General features: G+C 48.1%; 2 protein-coding genes across 4 annotated transcripts in view; one reads left to right on the forward strand and one right to left on the reverse strand.

Annotated features, from left to right (window-relative positions):
• PHF21A (PHD finger protein 21A) overlaps positions 1-6,550 on the forward strand; it is a 95,868-nt gene extending 89,318 nt beyond the window's left edge. For all 3 annotated transcript variants that reach the window (XM_062494956.1, XM_062494957.1, XM_062494958.1), the window contains exons 14-17: positions 462-617; positions 2,208-2,283; positions 2,616-2,719; positions 4,608-6,550. In XM_062494956.1, coding sequence (XP_062350940.1) covers positions 462-617; positions 2,208-2,283; positions 2,616-2,719; positions 4,608-4,862 — 591 coding nt within the window. In that variant the 3' untranslated portion in view covers positions 4,863-6,550. The remainder of the gene's footprint in view (positions 1-461; positions 618-2,207; positions 2,284-2,615; positions 2,720-4,607) is intronic.
• A 9,542-nt stretch (positions 6,551-16,092) lies between these two features.
• On the reverse strand, positions 16,093-21,281 carry LARGE2 (LARGE xylosyl- and glucuronyltransferase 2). Its single transcript, XM_062494894.1, has 14 exons — positions 21,170-21,281; positions 20,636-20,892; positions 20,203-20,285; positions 19,818-19,941; positions 19,236-19,407; positions 18,975-19,079; positions 18,598-18,710; positions 18,365-18,490; positions 18,061-18,216; positions 17,790-17,953; positions 17,220-17,498; positions 16,750-16,896; positions 16,407-16,602; positions 16,093-16,290 (listed from the first exon to the last, which is right to left on the reverse strand). Exons 1-14 carry the CDS (start codon positions 21,267-21,269, stop codon positions 16,093-16,095), a joined length of 2,220 nt encoding a protein of 739 aa, XP_062350878.1. The 5' UTR covers positions 21,270-21,281.
• Between the last annotated feature and the right edge of the window lie 684 nt (positions 21,282-21,965).

Below are 21,965 nucleotides of genomic sequence, written 5' to 3' on the forward strand. Positions count from 1 at the left end.
AGTGGGGGTTTCTTACATACTATTGCAGGAAAGAGACAGCCTAATTAGCATTCCTGGAGTGGTGTTGGGCTTATGTCCAAAAATCAGGAGGGTTAAGAAAGTGGGTAGCTCATCACTACAGGCAAATAAAAGGACCAGGGTAAAGAGGGAATCTTAAAGAAGAAAGGCTATGTGGTAGCAATTGTTAAGAGAAGCTATAGTAATAAGTGTTTGCTGTACCATTTTGCCTTGGGAGGACAGAGGGAGTGTTTGGGAGGACAGATGTCAGTGTTTCTGACACCTGGCATGGTTTTCCTCTTTCACAGTCTAAAAAGGGCTTGACCTTTTGGAATCCTCTTACAAATAGTTTGTGCTGTAAACCTTGAATTCAACCAAGATGTAGATATCAAAGGTCAAAGTTCACTTATTGCCTTCTCTCTCTCACTTTTTCTCACCCAAACCCTTTCCCCTCAATTTTGTAGGGTGATATCCATGAGGATTTTTGCAGTGTTTGCAGAAAAAGCGGGCAGTTGCTGATGTGTGACACGTGTTCACGTGTTTATCACCTGGATTGTCTGGACCCGCCTCTGAAAACCATTCCTAAGGGCATGTGGATCTGTCCCAAATGTCAAGACCAGGTATTGTTTGACAAACAGGGAGTTATGTACAATGAGTGTGAAGATATTTTGGTGTTAAAGAAAATAACCAGATTTCTTTGGTCACTTAGACCAAGACAGCCTGACACTGAACAAATCTATTTCATGTGCCTAAGGCTTGTGTGAATTTCATTGAATTATTAATACTCTGTTGGAATGTGTGCTAATACAAAACTGTCAGGTCTTGCTTCTGAATTTGGGTCTTTATTTGTTACACTTACGTTTTTACCCTTTTTCTGGATCAAAGTATGCAGACTTTTGGGAAAGATTATGTACAATCCATAGAAATGCTGCTGTTCATCTTAAACTCATTGTGTCTTCAAAAGTTACTAGTATATTCTTCTGGACAAATAAATAAAACATTTGCACAAGCCTACTTCAATAGATAGAGCACATATAAGCCCCTGTTTGCTTATACAAATCACACATCAGAAAGGTTGTCTTCAATGATTTCTTTAATAATATCATCCAGCATCAGTATAATGAGTATAGGTGAAGAGTTTTCCTTCCAGATCACTCTCTGAAAATGTACAGTTGAAGTGAGCAGGTTGTATTTTAATATCTTGTTTATAATTGCAAGATTACAAGATGAAGAAGTAAACTGTTGCATTCCTAACCCTTCCATGGAACTCTACAACTTCTAAAGGATTGCTGATAACAGGCAGTCTGAAGCTGTGTCCTGTCTAAGGCAGCACATCACTTGGTCACTCACATGGCCTTTGGTGTGCCAGGTGGTAGCATAAGAAAACAGCTACACCTGTGATGTGCTGCTCAGAAGAATGAAAATGCAAAACTCAAGTGACTTGGTCAGCAGTTGCCAGAGAGGAGGGAGTATAATGACTTGGGTGCTCCTGCTCTTGCCTACTCTCACCTTATCCCTCCTCTTCATGTTTCTGTGATAGCTACCAACGAAATTAAGGAGGAAATTTGAGTAACTTCGCTGTAAACTGACCAAGTCCTCTGTCTTCTACTAAAAATATGTGTCCTTGCTCTGAAAGTTTGTTAGGAAGCAAAATGTAGGAAGGATCTGAAAGACATAAATGGTCTCTCTTATAAAGAGAGTTTGACAAAACTATTAAGATGATTCTGATAAGAGGGGTGATAGGACAATTTCACGTTTTACTAGCTAGAGGTGTGATGTTTGAATGTGAGGTGTGGAGACTAGGCTGAAGCAGGAAAACTTTTTTCCCAGAACAACTAAGATCAGCAATTTGTCTGAACCATGAAGTAATGTTTGTGTCTCCTGGCAAGTTTTGAGTTCAGATATATTATCCTTTCATTTCTCTTTTAAGTTGTTCAGTATCATTAGCAGACTATTTGTGGCTATGGAGGGAATTTAAGAAAATGCTGACATTTGTAAGAAATAGGTTTGCTTTGTGGGAGCCACAATACAGTTGTGAATAATTCCCTCTGTTGAATCTCAGATCAGGTCTGTGAAGCTTCGTGTTAACGGGGCTGAGGCTAATGATAGCCATGAAAGAAAATCCTCAGTCTTTCCATCTTTCTCCTTTTTGCTTTCTCTGAGGTGTAGGTTTTTTTACCAGCTAAATCTCTATGAAAATTTTCTTTCAGATGCTAAAGAAGGAGGAAGCAATCCCATGGCCAGGAACTTTAGCAATTGTTCATTCATATATTGCATATAAAGCAGGTAAGAAAATGATGAGCGCTTTTCTTTCACTTTTAATAATGGAAGATGTTATTTTGGGAGTGGGATAGAACAGTACTTCCTTTACAAAAGGAAATTCTGTCATACAAAAGGAAATAACCTTAATCACTAGTGAAGTGAAAATAGCAGTCTAAATATTTCTTAAGCGTGTTATGCTTATGTATGTAAGTAAAATTTTGGGAGTGATTCAGTGCATAAGTTGTTAAGCGTTGTTATAAACACAATTCCCCTCTGTACATGAAACACTTTAGACCCTCTATCCACTATTGTAAGAGAAGTATTTAAAATATTCTGTTTAATACTCTGTTTTGCAGCAAAAGAAGAGGAAAAACAGAAACTACTTAAATGGAGTTCAGATTTAAAACAGGAAAGAGAACAACTAGAGCAGAAGGTCAAACAGCTCAGCAATTCTATAACAGTGAGTATTGTCCTTCCGAATAACCCTTCACCTGTGCTCTGGTCCCACAATGCAGGGAGAAAACTATTATAGAGCAACTCTGTATACTAGACCTGTCATCCACTGGATTTATTTAGAACTGAGTGAATGCTTTCCTTTGCTTTTTAGGAGTTTGGAGAGCAGGAATGAAATAAAGGCAACATATACTTACATTGAGTCTCTTATGCATGATCCATGCTGAATGTGTAGGTAGACATATGTTGACATATAATATCAGCAGGTGACAAAAATGACCCAGAGCGTTTTTGTCTGTGGGCAGTAGATTGAGTCCAACTCTCTAGTGGGTCACTTAAACAAGAATGGTTGGGCCTTTGTGTGTAGTGAGAGTTACAGCCTTGGTGCACTCTCCAGACCTTTCTGATGCAAAAGCAACCAATTACTCAGGGCTGACTCTCAGGACTTTGATGCATTGCCTTGCCAGTCAGCAGCTGGACACTGCACATGCCTCTTCATGGTATTAACTAGAACCAGAAACCTTTGTTTCCACCTTAGTTTATTGCAGTAATTGGAACATAAATATTGATTTGACCACTCTTCTCACCTTAATGTGCAGATTAGTCTCTTGAGATGCCAGTGTAAAGTTTGAGCCCCTCCTCGGTGCAGCCCTAGTCAGTATCACATAATGAAAAAAGTCAGAATCTCCTGTGTGGCAACATCTGTAAGACTGGATTCATAATTACAGACTTTTTAGATACAGATGCACTTTCCAGGCTGCCTGTCTTTGCCTGTTAGAGCAAAAGTGTCCCATGTTTACAGACCCCTCAGTGCTGTCAATACAAATAAAATTATTTGTGAGCTGATTAGTCCCCCCTGGGGACTGTCACCTTCTTTCTGGTTAGCAGTAGCTGAGTGTAACCTGAGCAGCACTAGACAACTAACACTATTTATCAGTGATGTACCCAAGCAGATGCAAGGCCTTAACAGGAGGGATTGACAGTGGGCAGAGAGATTGTTCATACTTACATTGGACCTGTCCAAAAGGCATATTAGTTCTAGATGTTTTAGGATTATTATGATGCCATGAGCTGCATGTGAAAACAGTAAAGCTAAAACCAGGAGTGTCTGGAGATCAGCATAGATAAAAGATTTTAAAAATGTGGGAAGGTTGCCATCTTCATGTACAAACCTGAACGTAACAGATATAGCTACTGTTCCGTCATTTTTGTGAGTTTCAAATATATATAAACAGTTTTTCACTCTTGCAACATCATTTGTGAGCTTTTTTTAAAGTTACCTTGCCCTGACACTTAGCTGATAAGCTGGCTATGTTACTGCCACTTCTAAGTGAGTGAAGTGGTCACAAAATAAGATTTTCAAGTGAAGAGGAGTTTGGTTTCCTTTTCAAGTGCCCTTTTGCTTATTGAGAGAAGGAAGTGGTGTTCCTACTAAAACATATGTGAAAGCAAAGGCTGTATCCCATTAATGGTTTGCACACACACTGTCAGCAGTCAGCTGCAGTGAGATGCCTGAGCTTGCAGATCTGAGATCAAGAAATTTCAGTAATGCAATACTAATAGAAAAAATAGTAAGAACATACACTTGGAAGTTTTCCTTCAAAAGAAACACAAAAGGATGGAGCTGTCTGTGTTCATTTGCACAAGACCTTGGAATGCAAGGGAGCCATACCAGGTGACAGCTATGTCTTGGCAATTTATTTCCTCAGCCTGCAAATATGAATTCTCCTCTGAACACAGCCTGGAGACTCTTTTTCTTCTAGGTTGGAAAAGTGAAGTTGCAGCTGCAGTCTTTTCTGCATACTTAGATTTAGATCTGTGAACATCATATTCCTTCTCTTACCTTCTTTCATTCATAAGCTCAAACTTATTACTGATTTTCTGCTTTGCTATAGAAATGCATGGAAATGAAGAACACCATCCTTGCAAAACAGAAGGAGATGCACAGCTCCTTGGAGAAGGTAAAACAGCTGATCCGCCTCATCCAAGGCATCGACCTTTCAAAACCCATAAACTCTGAGGTCAATTCAGTAGCCATCTCCAACGGCATGGACTCCACTAACAATACTAATGCTGCCACCTCCACCTTAGCCCCCTCCCCTTCCCAGAGCTGCATGGTGAACTGTAACAAGGGCGATGAGACTAAATAACACAGTGAAGTTAAGAAGGAGCCAAGGGAGGTGGCGGCGAGGAGAAAGAGCAAAATAAAGAAACTCTAGAAAAGCAAAACTGGATTTCTTCTGGAAAGTGCAGAATTCTTTAGTTCTTTGGTTCCAGAGAGAGCGTGAAGATGCTTGTGCCAGGCGGCACCGGAGTTTGCCAATTGATCCTTCTTATTCTGTGTGTACATGCAAAGTTTGGATCATGTTACATGAATAGTGCCAGCTGGGGGTTCTTTGCCAGCACCATGCCAAGTGAAATAATATATTTACTCTCTCTATATTTTACACCAGTGTGTGCCTGCAGCAGCCTCCACAGCCACTATAGGTTTGTTTTATTTTTGTTTGGGGTGAGGAGCAGGGATAAGGGAGGAGAGCAGGTTTCAAGTTCCTATTTGCAGAACAGTTTGTTTAGCTAGGGGAAAATAAAAACAAGTCCAAAGAGCCTATGGGCTTTTCCTGTTTCTAAACTCTCAGTACTATTAAACCAAAAAAACAGAAATATAAATTATCAAATCCCAGTGCCCAGAAGGGACAAGTCTATCAAATAAGCAGTATTTACTATTGTTTAGACAGGAGATGTACAAAAGGAAAGGAGATGGACTTTTCACTGAGTTACCAGCACATAGAATCATACAATATGCTGAGTTGGAAGGGACCCATCAAGATCACAGAATCCAACTCCTGGCCCTACGCAGGACACCCCAAGAATCACACCATGTGCCTGAGAGCCTGTGGGTCCTCACACTCATCCAGAAAGTCTGGTTTGGGAATGGTAAAATAGAGGGCCAGAATCCAGGGTCAGCTTGGAGCATTGGATGGAGGTGTCCCAAGATAAAATGTGCATCAATTACTTGAAAATGAGATTCCATCCCTTTTCTGTATTTATAAACAACAAAGGTATCCTGAACAAAGTAGCACATAACCCAGATGTGTGAACTCAACAGAGAAATGTCCTTTTCTTTCACTTCCTTTCTCTTCTTTTGGTAACAAGAACTAAATAAGGAATAGAAAAGCTGTTTTTCAGGCTGACAGTCTAATTAAAGAGGTAGATGGGACCTTGCATGGTATAGATTAGAAGTAATAGTGTCAGTGAGATACAGTGAGTCTTTGTGAGTCCTTGTGTCATCGTTTTGGGCACTGTTTTTTTATGCAAGGGCAAAATCTTTGTATCTGGGGGAAAAAAAACCAACTTTTTTAAATTAAAAAGGAAAATAAAAGATATTGAGGTCTTCCTAGTGTTACTTAAAATAAGATCAAGGTAAGAAACATTGTAAAAAAAATACAAAAGTGCTATTTGTTTCCTAAACAAGTGATTTCTATTAAAAAGGTGTCAGAACTGGAGAAAATGCTGTGTACTTAGAATTTTTTAACACAGACTTTACTTATTTATGATGACATTCTGCTGTGTTTGTGTTCTAAAATCTAATGGGACAGTTTCCATAGGTTCTACCATGCATCTACTGGCTAAAGTCTAAAGAGAATCATATCCTACAGTGCTGGATCTCACCCCACCTGGAGGATCTCCCAGGCTTGTCTCTGCTGTTGTCATCTCTGTCCCATTCTTCCATGTGTTTGTAACCCAGAGAAAAGCAGTTGGCAGTGTGCTTGTTTAAGGCTTTAATAGTTCTGTGATACAGACTGATTTGGGCTTGAGAATGAAAGGCAGTGAGTTGGATTGAAATCACCCTCTGTTATCTCCTCTTGTTGAAGAAGCTCATCTCTAATGTATAATCTTTTCACTCTGGACAGCAGAGCTTGCCTTGTGCTTCTTGATTGTGGGGTCTGGCTCAGTTTAGGGGGAAGATTCTGGTCACATCAGGTTGTGTCCCAGAGCTGTCTAATTTCACTACTGCATTTACACATTTGGGCAAAGCCCATTTCCACTGGAAGTACCAAAAGTAAAGTCCCATTACTTCCCATGGGAGCAGAGTTGAGCCACTGTATATACAAGGTGAGGCAGTGTCCCCAGTGTGTCAGCCTTGAGAGCATGTGTTGGGTGACAAGGCAGACCTGCTCAGCTGTTCATAGGGGAAAATAGAATAGAAAAGCTTTGCATTTCAAGGATGCATTTCTGAGCAAGTGAATACTCCTGACAGAACTTAGCCTGAGAGAGTTTCTTTGCTGCCCCAGCCAAGTGGGCTTCTGTGGGGTTCTTGGAGCTGTTTTATTCCCTCTCCTTTAGGGTGGCCTTCTTTAAGGACTTTTCTTCCTTCTGTAGGAGTGTGCATTATTTTTAGCTCTGAGCTCAGAACTGATATCCTGAGTTCTCACATTTGTCTCAGTTGGGAAAGTGACTCTTACACGCACTTCTCAGCTGAACCAGTGATAACCCTGACTCTGTCTTTTGATATTTGTATTCTGTTCTGGAACTAGCAGAGCTGGAAGGATAAGTTAGCAGAATTGGCAAGGAGACAGCTGGACAGACACTGTCAAAATGGGTCATACTAAAAATGTCCTTCCATCAATCCAGTTACCAATGAGGTCATTACCATTGGGAAGCAGTAAGCCAGCAACCCCCAGCATTTAAACAAAAGACTGTCTATTTCAAGGGTTGAAGAGAAAAAACAAACAGCATGAGCCTTCTATAGAATATGAGCCATCAGCTAACAGCCAGATACTCAGGAGAAGTTGCCTTTTGGAGCATGTTGGTCTTCAGCTGAACACTTTGGGTGATTCTTAACAGCATTTTCTGAAGCACTGAGCATTCCTGGTAAGAGACTGTCTCCAGGGATAGGTGTGCTGAGTCTTTGTGGTTCTCATGCTCTTATTTCTGTGTGAACCTGAACTCTCTTGGAAGCACTGCAGTATTTGGAGGTAGGAGGCTATGCCTGGAGACTCAACAGTCCTGTTTTCTTTGCTGATGGAGAGGATCATTCGGGAAAGGATGAAGTGAAATTCACTAGTGGCCATATTTAAATTTGCACACAGTTAATCAGGCAGGAGATTATAAAACAGCTATTACTGCTTTCCTGAGGCATCTGCTTGTCTCCAAAATCCAAGTAGATAAGTACAGATTTTATATCCCTTTTGTTACAGCATTTGTGTTCCAGACTGTAAAAGGATGCCTTTTGTTAATCACTACTTGTCAGAAAAATTATCTTAGACTTTGATGATGCTTAAGTAGTTTTCTTTCTCTCTCACTGATCCTGTTGGGATGCTTTTTCTCCTGGCTCTGCAACAGGATCAGCCAGTAGGCACGGAGCATTCCCAGGGCTGCACTGACACTAGCAATGATGCTGCTACACAGTAAATTTGGGTTATCTCTACTCAATTACCAGCAATAGGGTGGAAGGGGAATTGGTGTTCGCTAAATACAGGGGAAAATGTTTTTTTTTTTCCTAGCTGCTCTAAGAGGTTCCAATCAAGGAAGAAATTAAAACTCAGTGACAGCTTAAAGCTCAAGCTCTTCTTTTGGGTTTGTATTGGTTTGTTGATTTTTTTTTCTCATGTAATATTTGAGATAGAATGAATTTGTACTGAAACTTGTGCTCTCTGGGAAGCTGTCATAATGGCTGTGGTTTTGTATTTCCAAACTACCACCAAGATACTAACTAATTCTTACGTCATTGGTTGTCAGTGGTGGGAAACAAGTGGCTTTTAAATCTCTGTTATAAGGGAAGAAATGAGACCACAAAGCAATCTCATATCAAAGATGGTCCCAGCTCTTAGCCCAATGCTAAGGGCTTTAAGTAGTCACTCTGCTCCTTTGCTCAGAAATAGAGCAAGCATTGCAGAAGTTTCTTTTTCCCTTCTCTGTACAGTCTGTTCTTTAAACAGCTGAAAAGTTGTGCTGGGGTCAGAGTGGGAAAGTGCACCTGGCTAGAAGAGTTAGTATCATCATTGGTGTTTTCATTGTCTTTGTTTAGAGCCAGCAGTGGGTTTAGTGCTATACAAAACATGGAACAAGCAACACTTCTAGGGATGATTGGAAGGTAGGGTGAGTAGCATGGCTGATTCTTCCAAGACATCGTTAGTCAGGAGTTACCATGTTGGTAGGATGAACTAATGTTTTGCATGAGCCAAACAGGGCTTTGTTGTGTGTTGCAAGCAAGTTTCTGTCAGTGGGGATATGAATTAAAAGCCTGGAAATTAAAGAGGCAATAATTTTATGGGCAGATCTATTGGTTTTACTGTTGGCAGAAAAAAAGAATATTGCATTTTGTCTTTACTAGGCTTAAGAAAGCAAATCTGTATTCCAAATGTCTAGAAATATGAAACCTAATTCTGACCTCCTTGGCTTCAAATGATCTTCCATGTATTGTTGCAGAGACAGCCCCTAAAAGCAGCATGGTCAGCATTCAGGAGAACCTGAAGTGAAACCTCCCTCTTAGCCCCACCAAGCTGTGGCACCCCACAATACAGGGAATAAACTCTGAAATTTCTTTCTCATGTGGATACAGCAGAAAACACTTGTGAATTTGCAGTGCACACATTTCTTTTCCTCAGCTGGGTTGCACCCCACCCTCTTTATTTCTGAAGCACTAATGATGAATATATGCTTTTAATGTAAACATGTTTTTAAAATAACATATTAAGATGTTAAACCAAAATTCACTCTTTTACTGAGTGCTTCTCTCAGTGAGCTGCTCAGATAACCACCAAAATACCAGTGGTTATTATACTTCCTTGTGGACACTCCCCTTTGGGCAGAGTTTATGTCTTTTAGAATCGTTTTGTCCCTTTTTCACCTCTTATTGTTCTCCCTTGGAATTCTGGAGATCCAAGGCAAATTCAATTTTGCTGGATTACTGCAAAGAGTTTTCTGATGAGTATGTAGGAGTCAGGAACCTGAAGAAATAGGAAGATGTTTGGTGTGCAGCTCATTCATTTGGCGCTTAGGCTTGCATGGCCAACAAACTACCTCAGCAAAGGCCATTCCCAAGCACTATGGATTCTGTAGTTTCTGGCATTCAGAAGATAAAAGGTCCAAAGAACCTTCCAGCAGCCAGCTAGGTACTGGTCTCTGAGGGCATGTGCAAACCTTGCAGTGACATGCTGCTGGATCCTTGTTTTCAGTGGTCAGACCTGGACCAGGGAATGACCCAAAAATCAGATGGGGTCAGGGAAAGTGAGACCTGCAGATGTCTTGTCTCCAGGTTATTGCTGTCTTGGTCGGATACTTCATTAAACCTCAGTCCTGTTTGTAACACCTACAGAATGGAATGTTAATACTTGAAAAATATGAGTCTCTCTATCCTTTACCCTTAGCTCCTGTTTCCCCCCTGTTTCTCTCTTATCTGGGACAAGAACTTTTTGCATCATTGTGTCTTGTATAGGCTGAGCACATAGTTGATCAACTTGCCAATAAAGAAAATTATTTATACCATGCACTGGTAAGCTTGGTAATTAAAGACCCATGAGAAGACAAACCAAGAGCTTACCTGTGTGAGAGCCTGTCTGTATCCCTGTCAGTATTACTAAAATACCTGGGGAGTGAATGGGAAAGAGGCTTGCCAAGAGCATGGGTGCACTGTGCTGTGTGAGTCCCTGGAGTGTATCTCATGAGAATAGCCAGGCCAGGGCTTCCCATCTCCCCGGGCCAGAGGTGGATGCTGCAAGGGACAAACTAAAGGACAGAAGCCTCTTTTGAGAAGTGGTACAGGGCTGGAGATGGAAAAGAGGAGAGAAGAAGCAGGAGCACCGCACTAAACAAAGATTATATGGGGTAAAGCTGAACATTGAGAAAAAATACGGAGAAACATGAGGAAGGAAAGTGAGGGTAGGAGTGAAATAGGTCTCCCTTCTGAATAGACAGGCATTCCTGCAGTTACAGGGTTTGAAAGTTCAATGGAAAGAGTAGAACAAAACCACTCTTTTATCCTACCTTGATTTCTGACATGGGTTGGTCTGTATTCCAAAAGGAGCAGATGTCGAAGAAAAGAGCTGCTTAGGTGCAGATGGAAAAGGAAGTAGGCACTAAGTCATCCCTAGCTCTGCTTCTGTTGCTGAGTGATTCCATCCTGATGAGAACCTTATTTGACTTCTAAGCTACAACATGGGGATAAGGCAGATCAAGCAGACCTTGAGGCAGCTAGAACCTACTCTAATCTGGACTGTATTAATTAAACATTTTCTTGGCTATAAACACTCCCAAAATAGCTAAAGGTTCAGCTCTGCTGGTGTGGTTGCCTTGTGGTTGAAGGTGTGGAACACCTTCCTTGTTCAAGTGTTACAATGGGCCTAGCTGAAACCAGCATCAGCTCCCAGATATCCTGGGTTCTGTGTGAGTGAAGGAGATGATGTGGAGTAGGATGTGTAATTCAGGTACTTCTCAGCCACCTCCTGGAGCATCTGTGGAAGATTACTGTTTTCTGGGCTGTCATTATCTGGCAGTTCTGTGCCAAAATCCCTCTGTGTGAACAATGCCTCCCTGTTTTCTCAGGATCTGGTTTGTTTAGGGACATGTGCAAAGGGGCATTTCACCAGTGCAGCTAAACAAGGGACATGTATTAAGTTCAACGTAACCTGTGAGGAGCTGAGGCCTGTCTCTAGGCTACCTTAAGCAACCAGATCATGGGGCACCCTCCTGGGAAAACAGCTGTCCCAGCTCTCCTGTGTAACCAGGGATAAGCTCTGTGCCTGTTCTTCACTCTATAGTATCCAAGCAGGTGTCAAAGGCTTCAGATGGAGAAACTCAGCCCAGTCCTTAGTTCTAGAAAGGAAGGAGTACTTAAGGACTGGCTTACCATCAGGAGTGCCCGGGGAACTCAAAAGTCTTGTGAGTGTGGCTCTGTCTGTGGGTGGAGAGCTGGCACAGAAAGGCAGAAGCAGCAGTGAACAGTATTGATCAGCTCAGCACCACCTTTTGCATCTTTTTTCTTTATCCTAAATTTACAGTGGCAAAAGTAAACCTCAGCCAATCCCTACCCTTTTGTCACCAGCCTTCTTATATCTGTTTTGTTGGAAAACAAATGAAGTATGGTTGCCTTTGTGCTTCGAGAAAACACTTCTTAGTGAGCAACCAGGTATTAGTGAGCCTTGGGGGTATAGCTCAGGTGGGGAAGGGACGCAGTGTCACAGGGCAGCTCCTGGGGCTGTGTTCTGTGGCCATCCTTGATTTTGGATCCCCAGCACTGAGGTTTGATATGGCAGCAGTACTGGATGCATGCTGTGCTCATGTAAGGGCAGGGGTTCCCCTGGGTTGTTATCCAGGTGTCTGCATCTCAGGTGGGGCCAGAATTCCTGGGTAGGGAAAGAGATTGCTCTGTGCCTCATGTTCCCTCTGTAAGGCGGGTACTGACAGTTCTGATTCTGGAATAGCAGATTTCCATGGCTGCAGGCACTGTTGAAAGAAGCCTCATGCTGGGTGTGGTGGGAGGCTGCATGTTTCTGCTTGTTCTGGGCTAATGTGTAATTTCTGATCATACTCTCTTATGTTTCTTTACTTAAATTATCACTGACATCAAAACAGTGATTGACTCTAGAGCCAGGTAGTGTCTTACCTGTTAGCTCTCCCTTCCAGAAGGTGTGTCATCTCTGAGTTGCTCCTGATGTCATATGTGTCAGGTAGCCAAGACCCTCCTTAAGGAAGGTTTTTGCTTCTGCGTAAGCCTCTGAGACTCGGGCAGCTGCCTGGCAGCCCCACACAAGCAGAGCCAGCAGCAGTCATGTCCCACAAGCTGCTTCACTCCAATTACAGCTGCAGGGTCACCCCCAAATGCCATCTTACACAGTCAGAGGTGTCTTGGCTTCCTCTCACAGCCCCACAGAAGCAAAACATGTGTTCCAAACTCCATTAGGCAAAGATTAAGCAAGATAACAGCAGGAAGCAGGGCAGCCTGCTAGTGCCGACCTGTCCAGGCTCCTGTGGAGGAAGGAAAAGACTTTGCTGTGTCAGCAGCTGTGGACACAGGTGGTGATGAGCTGCTGCCACCTGCAAGGGCTGGTGAGGCACTGGGGTGGCTGCCTATGCCAAGTTTTCTTTAGGGAGGTGACTGGCTCTACTCTGCAAACACCCCCCATGTCTGCAGCTGAGGGCAGGAGAGTTGTGAAGGCAGCTCTGCTTGTTTAGGATAAAATACTCAGGCTTCAATTATGGTTTCATGTCCCTGTGATCACAGCAGCACCATCTCTGTAGATTTATTGATGCCACCACCCCACCTGTGTGCCATGCTTTATCCCATTCCCCCACACCCACCTGGTGTTTCACCAAGACTGAGCTGTAAAGCAGGACTCCTGGCATGGGCCCGGAGCAGGAGCTCACCCTGAAGGGCTCTGTGGCTGAGCCTGGTCCTTCCCCCAGTCTGTCTGATTTCGCCAGGGGATTTTGCTGACCAGCCCCCAGTTCTGGCAATGCTCTCCCTGCAGCCATGGGCCTGGTGCAGCACGGGATGATGGCAGCTTCTCTCCCAGCTGGGTTTCTAATGGCAAAGCCATGGGCTCTGTCCTCCATGAGCCAGTGGCACCTGTGCTGCCCCATTCCCCACCAATGTCCCTTCCTTGCAGGCCCTGGTGTAAAATGCCCTTTCTGACTGGTACTGCTCTGTTGTCACAGAATCACACCATGAGAACACCACTTGTGAACTGGTTTGGGTTTTTTAAATATCTCTATTTTTTTTAGCCTGATGCTCATAGTGATCTGCAGTATCTGCTGCCTTCAAGTTCCTTGTGGTTTCAGTTTTGGTACAAATGTGTTTAGATTTTAGCAAATTAAAGTTGGGGGGAGGGGGTACAGAGCATCTGATCAATTTGTATTTATTTATTTTAACATTTTACTAAATAAAACACAGTAAAATCTCTTGTCTCCTTAGCTGTATGTACCAGGTGGGGACAGTGGGTCCCACAGGCACAGTGGTTGTAGCAGTGCCCATAGCAAGTCCCCAGCCCCAGGAGGGGTTTCCGAGCATGGCTCTGTACAAGGGCTGTGTAATGCCCTGGCTTGTTTTCTTGGCAGGGAGAAGGGCACTACGTTAGGAGAAATGAATTTTAGCTCCAAAAGGAGCTGTGCTCAGTTCAGACAATCTCCCTGGCTCTGACTCTGTGGGTGCCTCCCAGCTGATGCGGCCTGGCAGAGGGCACATGGAGACCAACCCAAGTTGGGCTTACTTCCAGGTACCTCCACCCTTGCAGGAACGTTTTGGGCTAGGGACTGTCTAGGCTGGCAAGGATTATCTGAAAATGGTGTACAGCCCTCCTGCTACAGGCATACCAGCACAGCTTCTAAAACAACCACATAGCCAGCATTTTCATTGCCTCCTATCTACCAAATAATCATCTGGAAGAGGCCTGCTCCATCTCAGCACTGCTCCACCGTGGCTCTAGCATTGTCTAGATCTGATCTAACCCTCTGATCTGGCTTAGTGCAGCAGCAGCCCAGTATCAGTGAGCTTGGGCTGTATTAAACAAAAACTGCTTGTTAGGGATGGTGAGGTGGAGCTGCACTTAGCTTCACAGTGATGAGCAATGTCTTCACAGCCCTTTCCCAAATAAGGCCTCAACACTTGCTCCTGGCAATCCATCCTCATCCTCTCCCCTGCAGATATGAGGCTGGTGTCTTATGGGGCCTCAGAGCCAGTTTTTATTCCCAGGAGTCAAGTCAAGGCTCTCAAAGATGAGCAGCAGCACTGCCACATGAAACCACATCTTCCTCTCCTTAGGTGTGATTAAACTGAGTCTGTGCCTAAGCCATGGTGCCCCAGGCTCCAGTTCAGGGGTGCTGGCTGTGCAGGCAGGCTGCTGGGGCCTGTTGCAGCACACGCACCATCAGCAGTCAGTAGCACCAGCCCTTTCAGAGCTGGCAGGGCACCTGTGTGCCTTGGGCTATTCCTACATTGCTCTCCTCCTGCTGCCTTCCCTCCAGGGGACATGTGCAGGCTCACAGCAGAAAAAGATTAATAACCAGGCAGTTTTAACAACAATGTGAAAAAGAATAAAAAAGCTTTAATTTAAAAATTAAATTAAAAAGAGAGAAGAAGCAAGAGGCGCTTGTGCCCTTTCCATACCCCGCGCTTTCTATGGTTCCTCTTAGCCACTCCCACCATGGACGGAAATCCTCACCCTCTACAGAGCTGGCCCTTGCAGCCCAGAGCAAAGCTAAGAAGAGAACAGTGAAGACTGCAGCAGCAACTGGCCTGGAGAGCCTCCAGGGCCACCAGCAAAATCATCTGGGAAGAAGAAAAGATTGAAAAAAAAACCCAGACACCCTAATTACTGAATTCTTATGAGAAAAGTATTAAATAATTTAAATAGTGTGAGGAAAGCAATGCATCCTCTGTGCTCCAGTGTGTGATAGCAGTAGAACAGTGTCCAGTCAAGCTGCTCCCAGCATGGGGTTCCTGCCACAGTGATCAGCTATGGTCTTGTCCAGTGTCCCTGATTGTTGACGGCAAAAACTGTGCTGCCGAGAGCTGGGGAGGAGCAGGGTGGTCCCCACAGGGAACTTCTCCCAGCTTGTGCTGGCCCATGAAGCTGCTGTTCTGCCCATGAGATGGCTGGTAGCCCTGCCCTGTGGGGCAATACCAGCACAGGACAGGGTCTGTCACCAGCATGGCTGCTCCCAGCTGGGAGGTGCAGGTCCATCCTGGGAGCTCACTGCTGGGGACAGCGGACAGCCCATCCTGCTCTGGGGACTCCCACACCACGTGTATGGGGCCAGCGCCACTGGAGACTGCATCCATACAGATGGTGAGTAATAATATTTCCCCTATTAACCAGCCAGCGTTAATCTGTGTGTGATCCAAGACTCCAACTACTCACAGTACTCCCTGGCTGCTCCTCCCAGCATGCTGGAGGCTTCCTTGGAACCTGCTCCACAAAGAATGCAAAGAGTTGCTCTACCTCATCTCCAATTCACCAAAGCCCTGCAGGGGTGTGTGGAGGACTGAGACCTGGGACCACTGAGCAGAGCAGAACAGGGTAAGGTACAGCTCCCAGATCTCTGGAGGAGCCAGGCCTCAAGGTGAGGTAAGCTAATGAAGACTGGGAATCCACATCTGCTAAAAGGAAGGAAGGGAGGACACCCCATCCCCGGCTCCTGGCATGGGAAGGTTCCCCTGTAACACAGGAAGGCTGCAGCAGCTTGACCGGCAGACACTGGCTGTTCTTGCAGCTGACGTCTTCCATCTTATCTACAGGCACCCCTTTGGTGGGCTGAAGAGGCTGTGCTGCCAACTCCGTTCCCTCGGGCTGGGCTGCAGCAGTGGGCAGGGGCAGGAGGGAGGCCCTGCGCCCTCCCTTCTCCAGTGTGCTGCTTGTACCCCACACCCCCTGTCCCCAGGCATCACAGGCTTCTCTCAGCAGTGAGGTATTTGAGTGCAGCAGCCCCATATCGCCGTGACAGGTCCTGGTGAAACTCCTCCCGCAGTGTCTGGAGGCAGCCCCGGTACCCTGCACTCAGGCGAAACTTGGAGATGTCAAAGCTGGGGGCATGGGGCATGTGGATCATGAAGGCATTGGGCAGGACCAGCAGCTCGTACTCCTGGGGATAAAGCAGCAGCCCTCAGCATCAGCAGCCTGGCTATACCAACATGTCACTGCCCAGCCACAAGCCCCCAGCACCCAGCGCCTCTGCAGCACCAAGAGCCCCTCACCCACCTGTGCATCCAGCTCCATGATGTGGGAGACTTTGTTCCAGCCGAAACCCACGAACCTCTGGTCATACTTGGGGCAGTCTCGCCTCACTACAACGTAAGGCTCAAAGTCTGGCTGCCATGCCACGCGGTAGGGCACGGTGGCCGTCCGCCATTTGGCATAGTCCGTTGGGGCGTGACCTTTTGGCCACACGTGGTACCTGTGGGGAGAGATGGAAATGAGAGACTGAGACAGTAGAGGATGCAGGGGGTCTGCGACCCCCCACCCCGAGACAGGGGGTGCACAGCCCCAAGGCACGGTACACAGCTGGCTTCTGTTTGGATGGTGGGACAGTGTTACTACCTACCTGAAGGTGTAGAGGGAGCCCATGTCCAGCATGGAGAGCAGTTCTGCTTTGGATTTGGGAAAGGTCAGACGGTAGTGCAGGGTCTCAAACGCCGGCACGATGAGAGCTGCCTTCCTCTGGGGCAGCTCCAGCTGTTGGATGGAGTTCCTGTGATAGTAGGGAGGGTGTGAGATCCTGACTGTGAGGCATGGCCACAGCCTCCTTCCTCATCTCCCCTAGCCTGCCCACCACTCCACACCGGTATTAATGGGTTTTAAGAATTTGCAGTGGTGCCACACAGGGAAGGAGGAACAGGGCAACTCTCATAGTCACAGCTCCTTTCTCATCTACTGCTCTCTGACAAAAGTAAGGGCAAGACCCCAAGGCTGAACAGTCTCTGCCTATCAGAGCTGCTGCCCAGGGCGTTTCTTGAAAACTCTGGTGCTTGGGGAACCCAAGGCTGAGCAAGAGCCAGCTGGAAAAAGCCTTACCTGAGGTAATCATAGAGGCCATACATAGGCAGGAAGTCGATGTCCGTCAGGAAGACGTACGGTGTCTGCGTGTTGGCCATGGCCACGTTGCGCAGGAGGTTGATGGGGTAGAACTGCCCCTCCTTGTACACAATGTGGTAGGCGACGTTGCGGCGGGTGCTCAGCACCTCCGAGGCCTGGGCATAGCGCAGGAACTGCTGTGCCTCGGCATCCGACATGTACAGTGCCAGGCTGATGGGGCCTGCCCAGTGCTTGCAGATGGCCTCCAGCATCTGTAACCTGGGAATCAGAGAGCACAGCCTGAGCACAGACCTGCCCTGCAGCAGCTTCTGACCCAAACCCAGAACTGGGCACTTCCAGAGAGCCACATCCTGTCACGCCCATTCAGGAGGGAGCAGGAAGAGCTGATGCTCCCAGCTTGGGGTGTTGTTCTTCACTGCCAAATGCTGGCATGAGAATGATGAAATTAGATTCCCTGGTAGCTCCAAAGCTGTGGAGCCTGCCCAGAGGAGTGGAGGGGGATTCCAACCTCCCACCTACTAGCAAAATACCTGTCCTACTAGCAAATACCTGTCCATGGAGAGTTGGGCCACGAGGGTGACATCGGTGGGATTGGGAAGGGCCAGGAACTCATACTGCAGGAAGAACAGGTGGATGCGGTGCTGCATGAGGTGCTGCTGGCGGAAGTCATAGCAGGGATCATCCTCATCCAACTCCTCCAGCGCCTGCTGCAACTGCAACACCATGAAGGTGAGGGAGAGTAGGAACCCCAGGGGAGGTTGCATGAAGTCTCTGCCCACCCAAACTCTGGGGTTGGGAACAGAGTCGCAGTCAGCCTCACCTGGTCCCTGGGTGGGCTGGGAAGACTGGCACAGCCAAAAAGCTCCCTGCGCAGCAGGTTCCCATCATACTCCAAGAAGGTCAGGTAGAGGTTACGGAAGAACTCCACGTGCTTGTTCTTCACCCGCAGCTTCTTGGGTGAGTTCCAGTGGATCACCTGAGAAGTAGTGGGTCACCCCATGTAAGTGAAGTCAGCAGCGCCAGGCTCCCCAAGCCCTCAGACCCCATGCTGACTCCCCTGGACCTCCAGTGCCTGCACTCTCCTTCAGGCCCTCCCCAGTCTCAAAAGCAGCAACCCCACTCACCTTGAGATCTGAGAGCTCAGTGTAGCACTGCTCTGAGCGGGTGTGATCAGAGAGCTGCACGTTCCAGAAGCAGGGAAGCCGGTACACCAGGGATGGGTCCTGCTTGATCACCGCATTGAAGATATCCTAGGAGAGAGACAGGTGAGTGCACGGGTGGATGAGGAAGATCCCCTGTGCCAGGAGCGCTAAGGGAATGCAGAAGGACTAACCTGCCTCAGAGAAGGCACAGTTACCTGATCAGCCAGCGAGGTGGAGAGCATGCTCATGAGCTCCCGCTCTGCTGTCAGCCGCCACATCTGCTCCCAGCCCAGGCGACGCAGGCGGTCCAGCAGGAGCAGGATCACCCCTGAGTGCCAGGGAGAGGGCACTGGGTCACTGAGAGAACACCCAGCCACTGCAGAGCTGACGGACAGCTGTCTGCATGCCTTCAGCCCCTGGGACATGCCACTTCTCTGTGACCACCCACATAACCCTGGGATGCTGCAGCAGTCCTCTTGTGCCCACCACTTTCCTACTTTACCTCAGCCTCTCCCAGTCTCCCTGTGCCAAGTGCCACCTCAGCTGCATGTGCCATGAGGCTGCATGTCCCACCCTGGCAGTCCACACTCACCCGTGTTGAAGCCACGTCCCAGGGCTGGCCATGGTTTGTGGTTTTTCCACAGATTGCCTAAGTACCAGTCACTTTGGTTCTCCACCAGCCCAATCACCTGCTTTTCTGAGGAAACAGAGGGACATGGAAACAGCTCATCTTGTTGTTGGTTCAGAAGGCCCAAGGAAACCCACTGTGGCAGGTGCTCTGGCAGGCAGGCACTGCCACCCTGAGCCCAGCATCCAAGGCCCTGCCAGGGCCCCAGGGGCACCCTGCCCTCACCAGAAAACTTTCCAAAGACAGCCCAGAGTTCAGCAATGTCGGTGGCAAAGGTGATGTCTGTGTCCAAGACAATGACCTTGGAGAGGTTGGAGGGTAGTGCTTTGGTAAGAGTCAGCTTCATCAGCCCATAGATACCGGAGTAGTGCTTGTTGGGGATCCACGACACCTCTGGCTGCAAGGCAACACACCTCAGGGCTGGGCATGGCCATGCCCTTCCCCTGCCCAGGCAGGACAGCTGCGTGTCCCAGCACCCTGCGCAGAGGAGGCCAGCAACAGATGGGCATGCAGAGCTGTGGAGCCAGCTGAGCCTGGAGCATTTCTTCCAGCCACCAGAACCCCCACCTGGACCCCAGTGTCTCACTGGGGCACTCAGCTCTGCCACAGAGGCATTGCTACTACAAGGCACCTCCCCACCCTGCCAGTACCAGCCTTGTGCTCCCCTCTCAGCAGCACCATCAACAAGCCCAGAAAGAGGAGGGGGTGAGCCAGGGATCATCCTCTAGCCACTCATCCCTCTCTGCTGCTCCCCTTGACCCTCTAAGCATTGGCTTGGGACAGGGCAAAGGGAGGGCAAGCACCTGCCTTCAAGTCATCTGCATTGTAGAAGCTGACGTGGACGGAAGGCACCATCCATGACTGGAAGAGGGTCTGGAGGATCTGGTGGGCCACTGAATCCGTGATGAAATGAAAGTGGAGGGGGTTTTTCCTGCCAAGGGCAAGCACAGCAACATTCTGCATCACAGCAGAACGAAGAGGGCACCGTTCCCCCTCCCTCCTGTGCGACAGGTATCAGATGAGGGGGCAAATGGAAAAAAATCCCTCTGGGGGAAACAAATTCCCCTCTGACCCTCTAAGCAGTGGCACAAGAGGTAGCGAGGGGTTCTAGAGCCCCTCTTCTGCAGCACTGCCCCGCTGCAGCCTGCAGAATCCCAACCAGCAGGCCTCTGGCACAACATCTCCCCATTACCTGTGGAAGAGGATGGATTTCACCAGGGTCACCACATCCCGACTCGCATTGTGCCCAGCACACACAATTGCAACGTGAAGGAGCTGCCCAAAGACAAATGGTGCCTTTTTGAGAATGGACGCCCCCTCCTTGCAGGGGCTGTCAGCTCCTCCCTGGGACCCCACTACAGGAAGAAGCTTCAAACCCCAACCTTTCCCCTACAGAAAGAGCCCCAAAGAGAGGTGGGAGTTCCCTAACTCAGAAATGGGGAGCAGGACTCTTGCTGCCACTCCTCCTGTCTGGTCTCCTTCCCTGGAAAAGGAAGATACCCTCACCCACTGAGCACAGAGAAAGCAGTGCCAGGTAAGTTGCACATACATCCATGCTCACAGGGTCCCAGCCTCCATCTGACATTCCCTATCCACAATGCCAACGTGCCGGTACCATCACCCACCTCGCACTTGTGCACCGTTCGCTGCTTGGGGCAGGCTGTGTGGTTGCTCCTGTCTCCCCCTGGGGGTTCTCTGTCCTCGGCAGAAGCCCCCCACTGCGGGCTGCCATCGCTGCCCTCCGCCTGAGCCTGGCCAAGCTGCAGCCGGAGCTGCTGATTCTCCTGCTCCACCCTGCGCACCCGTGATGCCAGCGCCTCCTGCTCCATGTCCCGGCTCGGCTGCTCGCCCAGACAGGGGGGCAGCAGGAAGAAGCGGCCATCTGTGGAAGAGATAGGGGAAGGCAAAGGGCATGGCAAGGCCAGGAGAGCCCAGGTGTGAATGGTGGGGCAGAGCCACAACTGAGAGGTCCCAGAATGCCTCACAAGTGCTCAGCCAACATCCCAGCTCTGCTCCCCTGATCTCCTGGAGATGTCCTCAAGTGCAATACATCTGCAGTGACTTGCATGGCCAGAGCAACCACCCCAAGGCCTAATCCCCTGCTGCCCACCCTTTGTTGTGGACTGTCCCTTAATCTGAGGAGGACAAGAAGGACTCACATTCGAGGCTGCCCACAAAGAGGTAGAGCCAGGAGAGGAGAATGGCCAGGGTCACTGTGGCGAGCAGCAACTTCAGCTTCATGCGCCAGGAACGCAACATGATGTGCTTACAGGACACGGGCAACAAGGATCAGGTGGGCAACCCGAGTCCAGCTGGCCCTGGCATCCTAGAGCCTGTGAGGGACAGGGGAAAAGAGAGAGGTGTCACCAGCAGCTCACACTCAGGTGTGCCAACACCTCCCCAGCAGGACATCCTCCATCACCCTATTCTCTCCACGACAGTACCTAGGCAACTGAAGCAGCGAAACAGACACCCATTACCTGCCCATGATGGAACACTGACCCCCCCCCCAGACTTGTCCCACGATCCCAACAGGACTGCAGAGCCTGTGCGGGGGGAACCTCAAGCATGGAGGGAAATGGGGATAGGAAGGAAATGAGGTTTCCAGGAGATTTTACCCCAGCTCTGTGCCTTGCTCCCTGCCATCCCACAGGCCTAGGGCTCACAGAAGAGGGGAGAGGTAGCGCTGCTGAGGGGCCCTCCCGAGGCGGGCGGTGGGTCCCGGAGTCTGCCCGTGGGAAGGGCGCGGTGCCTCCCCCGCCGCCACGGCTGGAGCGCGGCCACGCAGGGCCGGAGCGCTCGGGAAACTCCCGCAGCCAAGCGCGCCCGCCCACTTCGATGGGAAAACCCCAAACACTTCGGGGGAAGTCGCTGCCCGGCCGCGCTGGGGCACCGGGCAGTCTCCTCACACTGCCGCGGCTCTGCCCACGCTGTGGGCCGCTCTCACTCCTCCGC

This window comes from Cinclus cinclus, chromosome 6, assembly GCF_963662255.1.
Source record: "Cinclus cinclus chromosome 6, bCinCin1.1, whole genome shotgun sequence".
Classification (NCBI taxonomy): domain Eukaryota; kingdom Metazoa; phylum Chordata; class Aves; order Passeriformes; family Cinclidae; genus Cinclus; species Cinclus cinclus.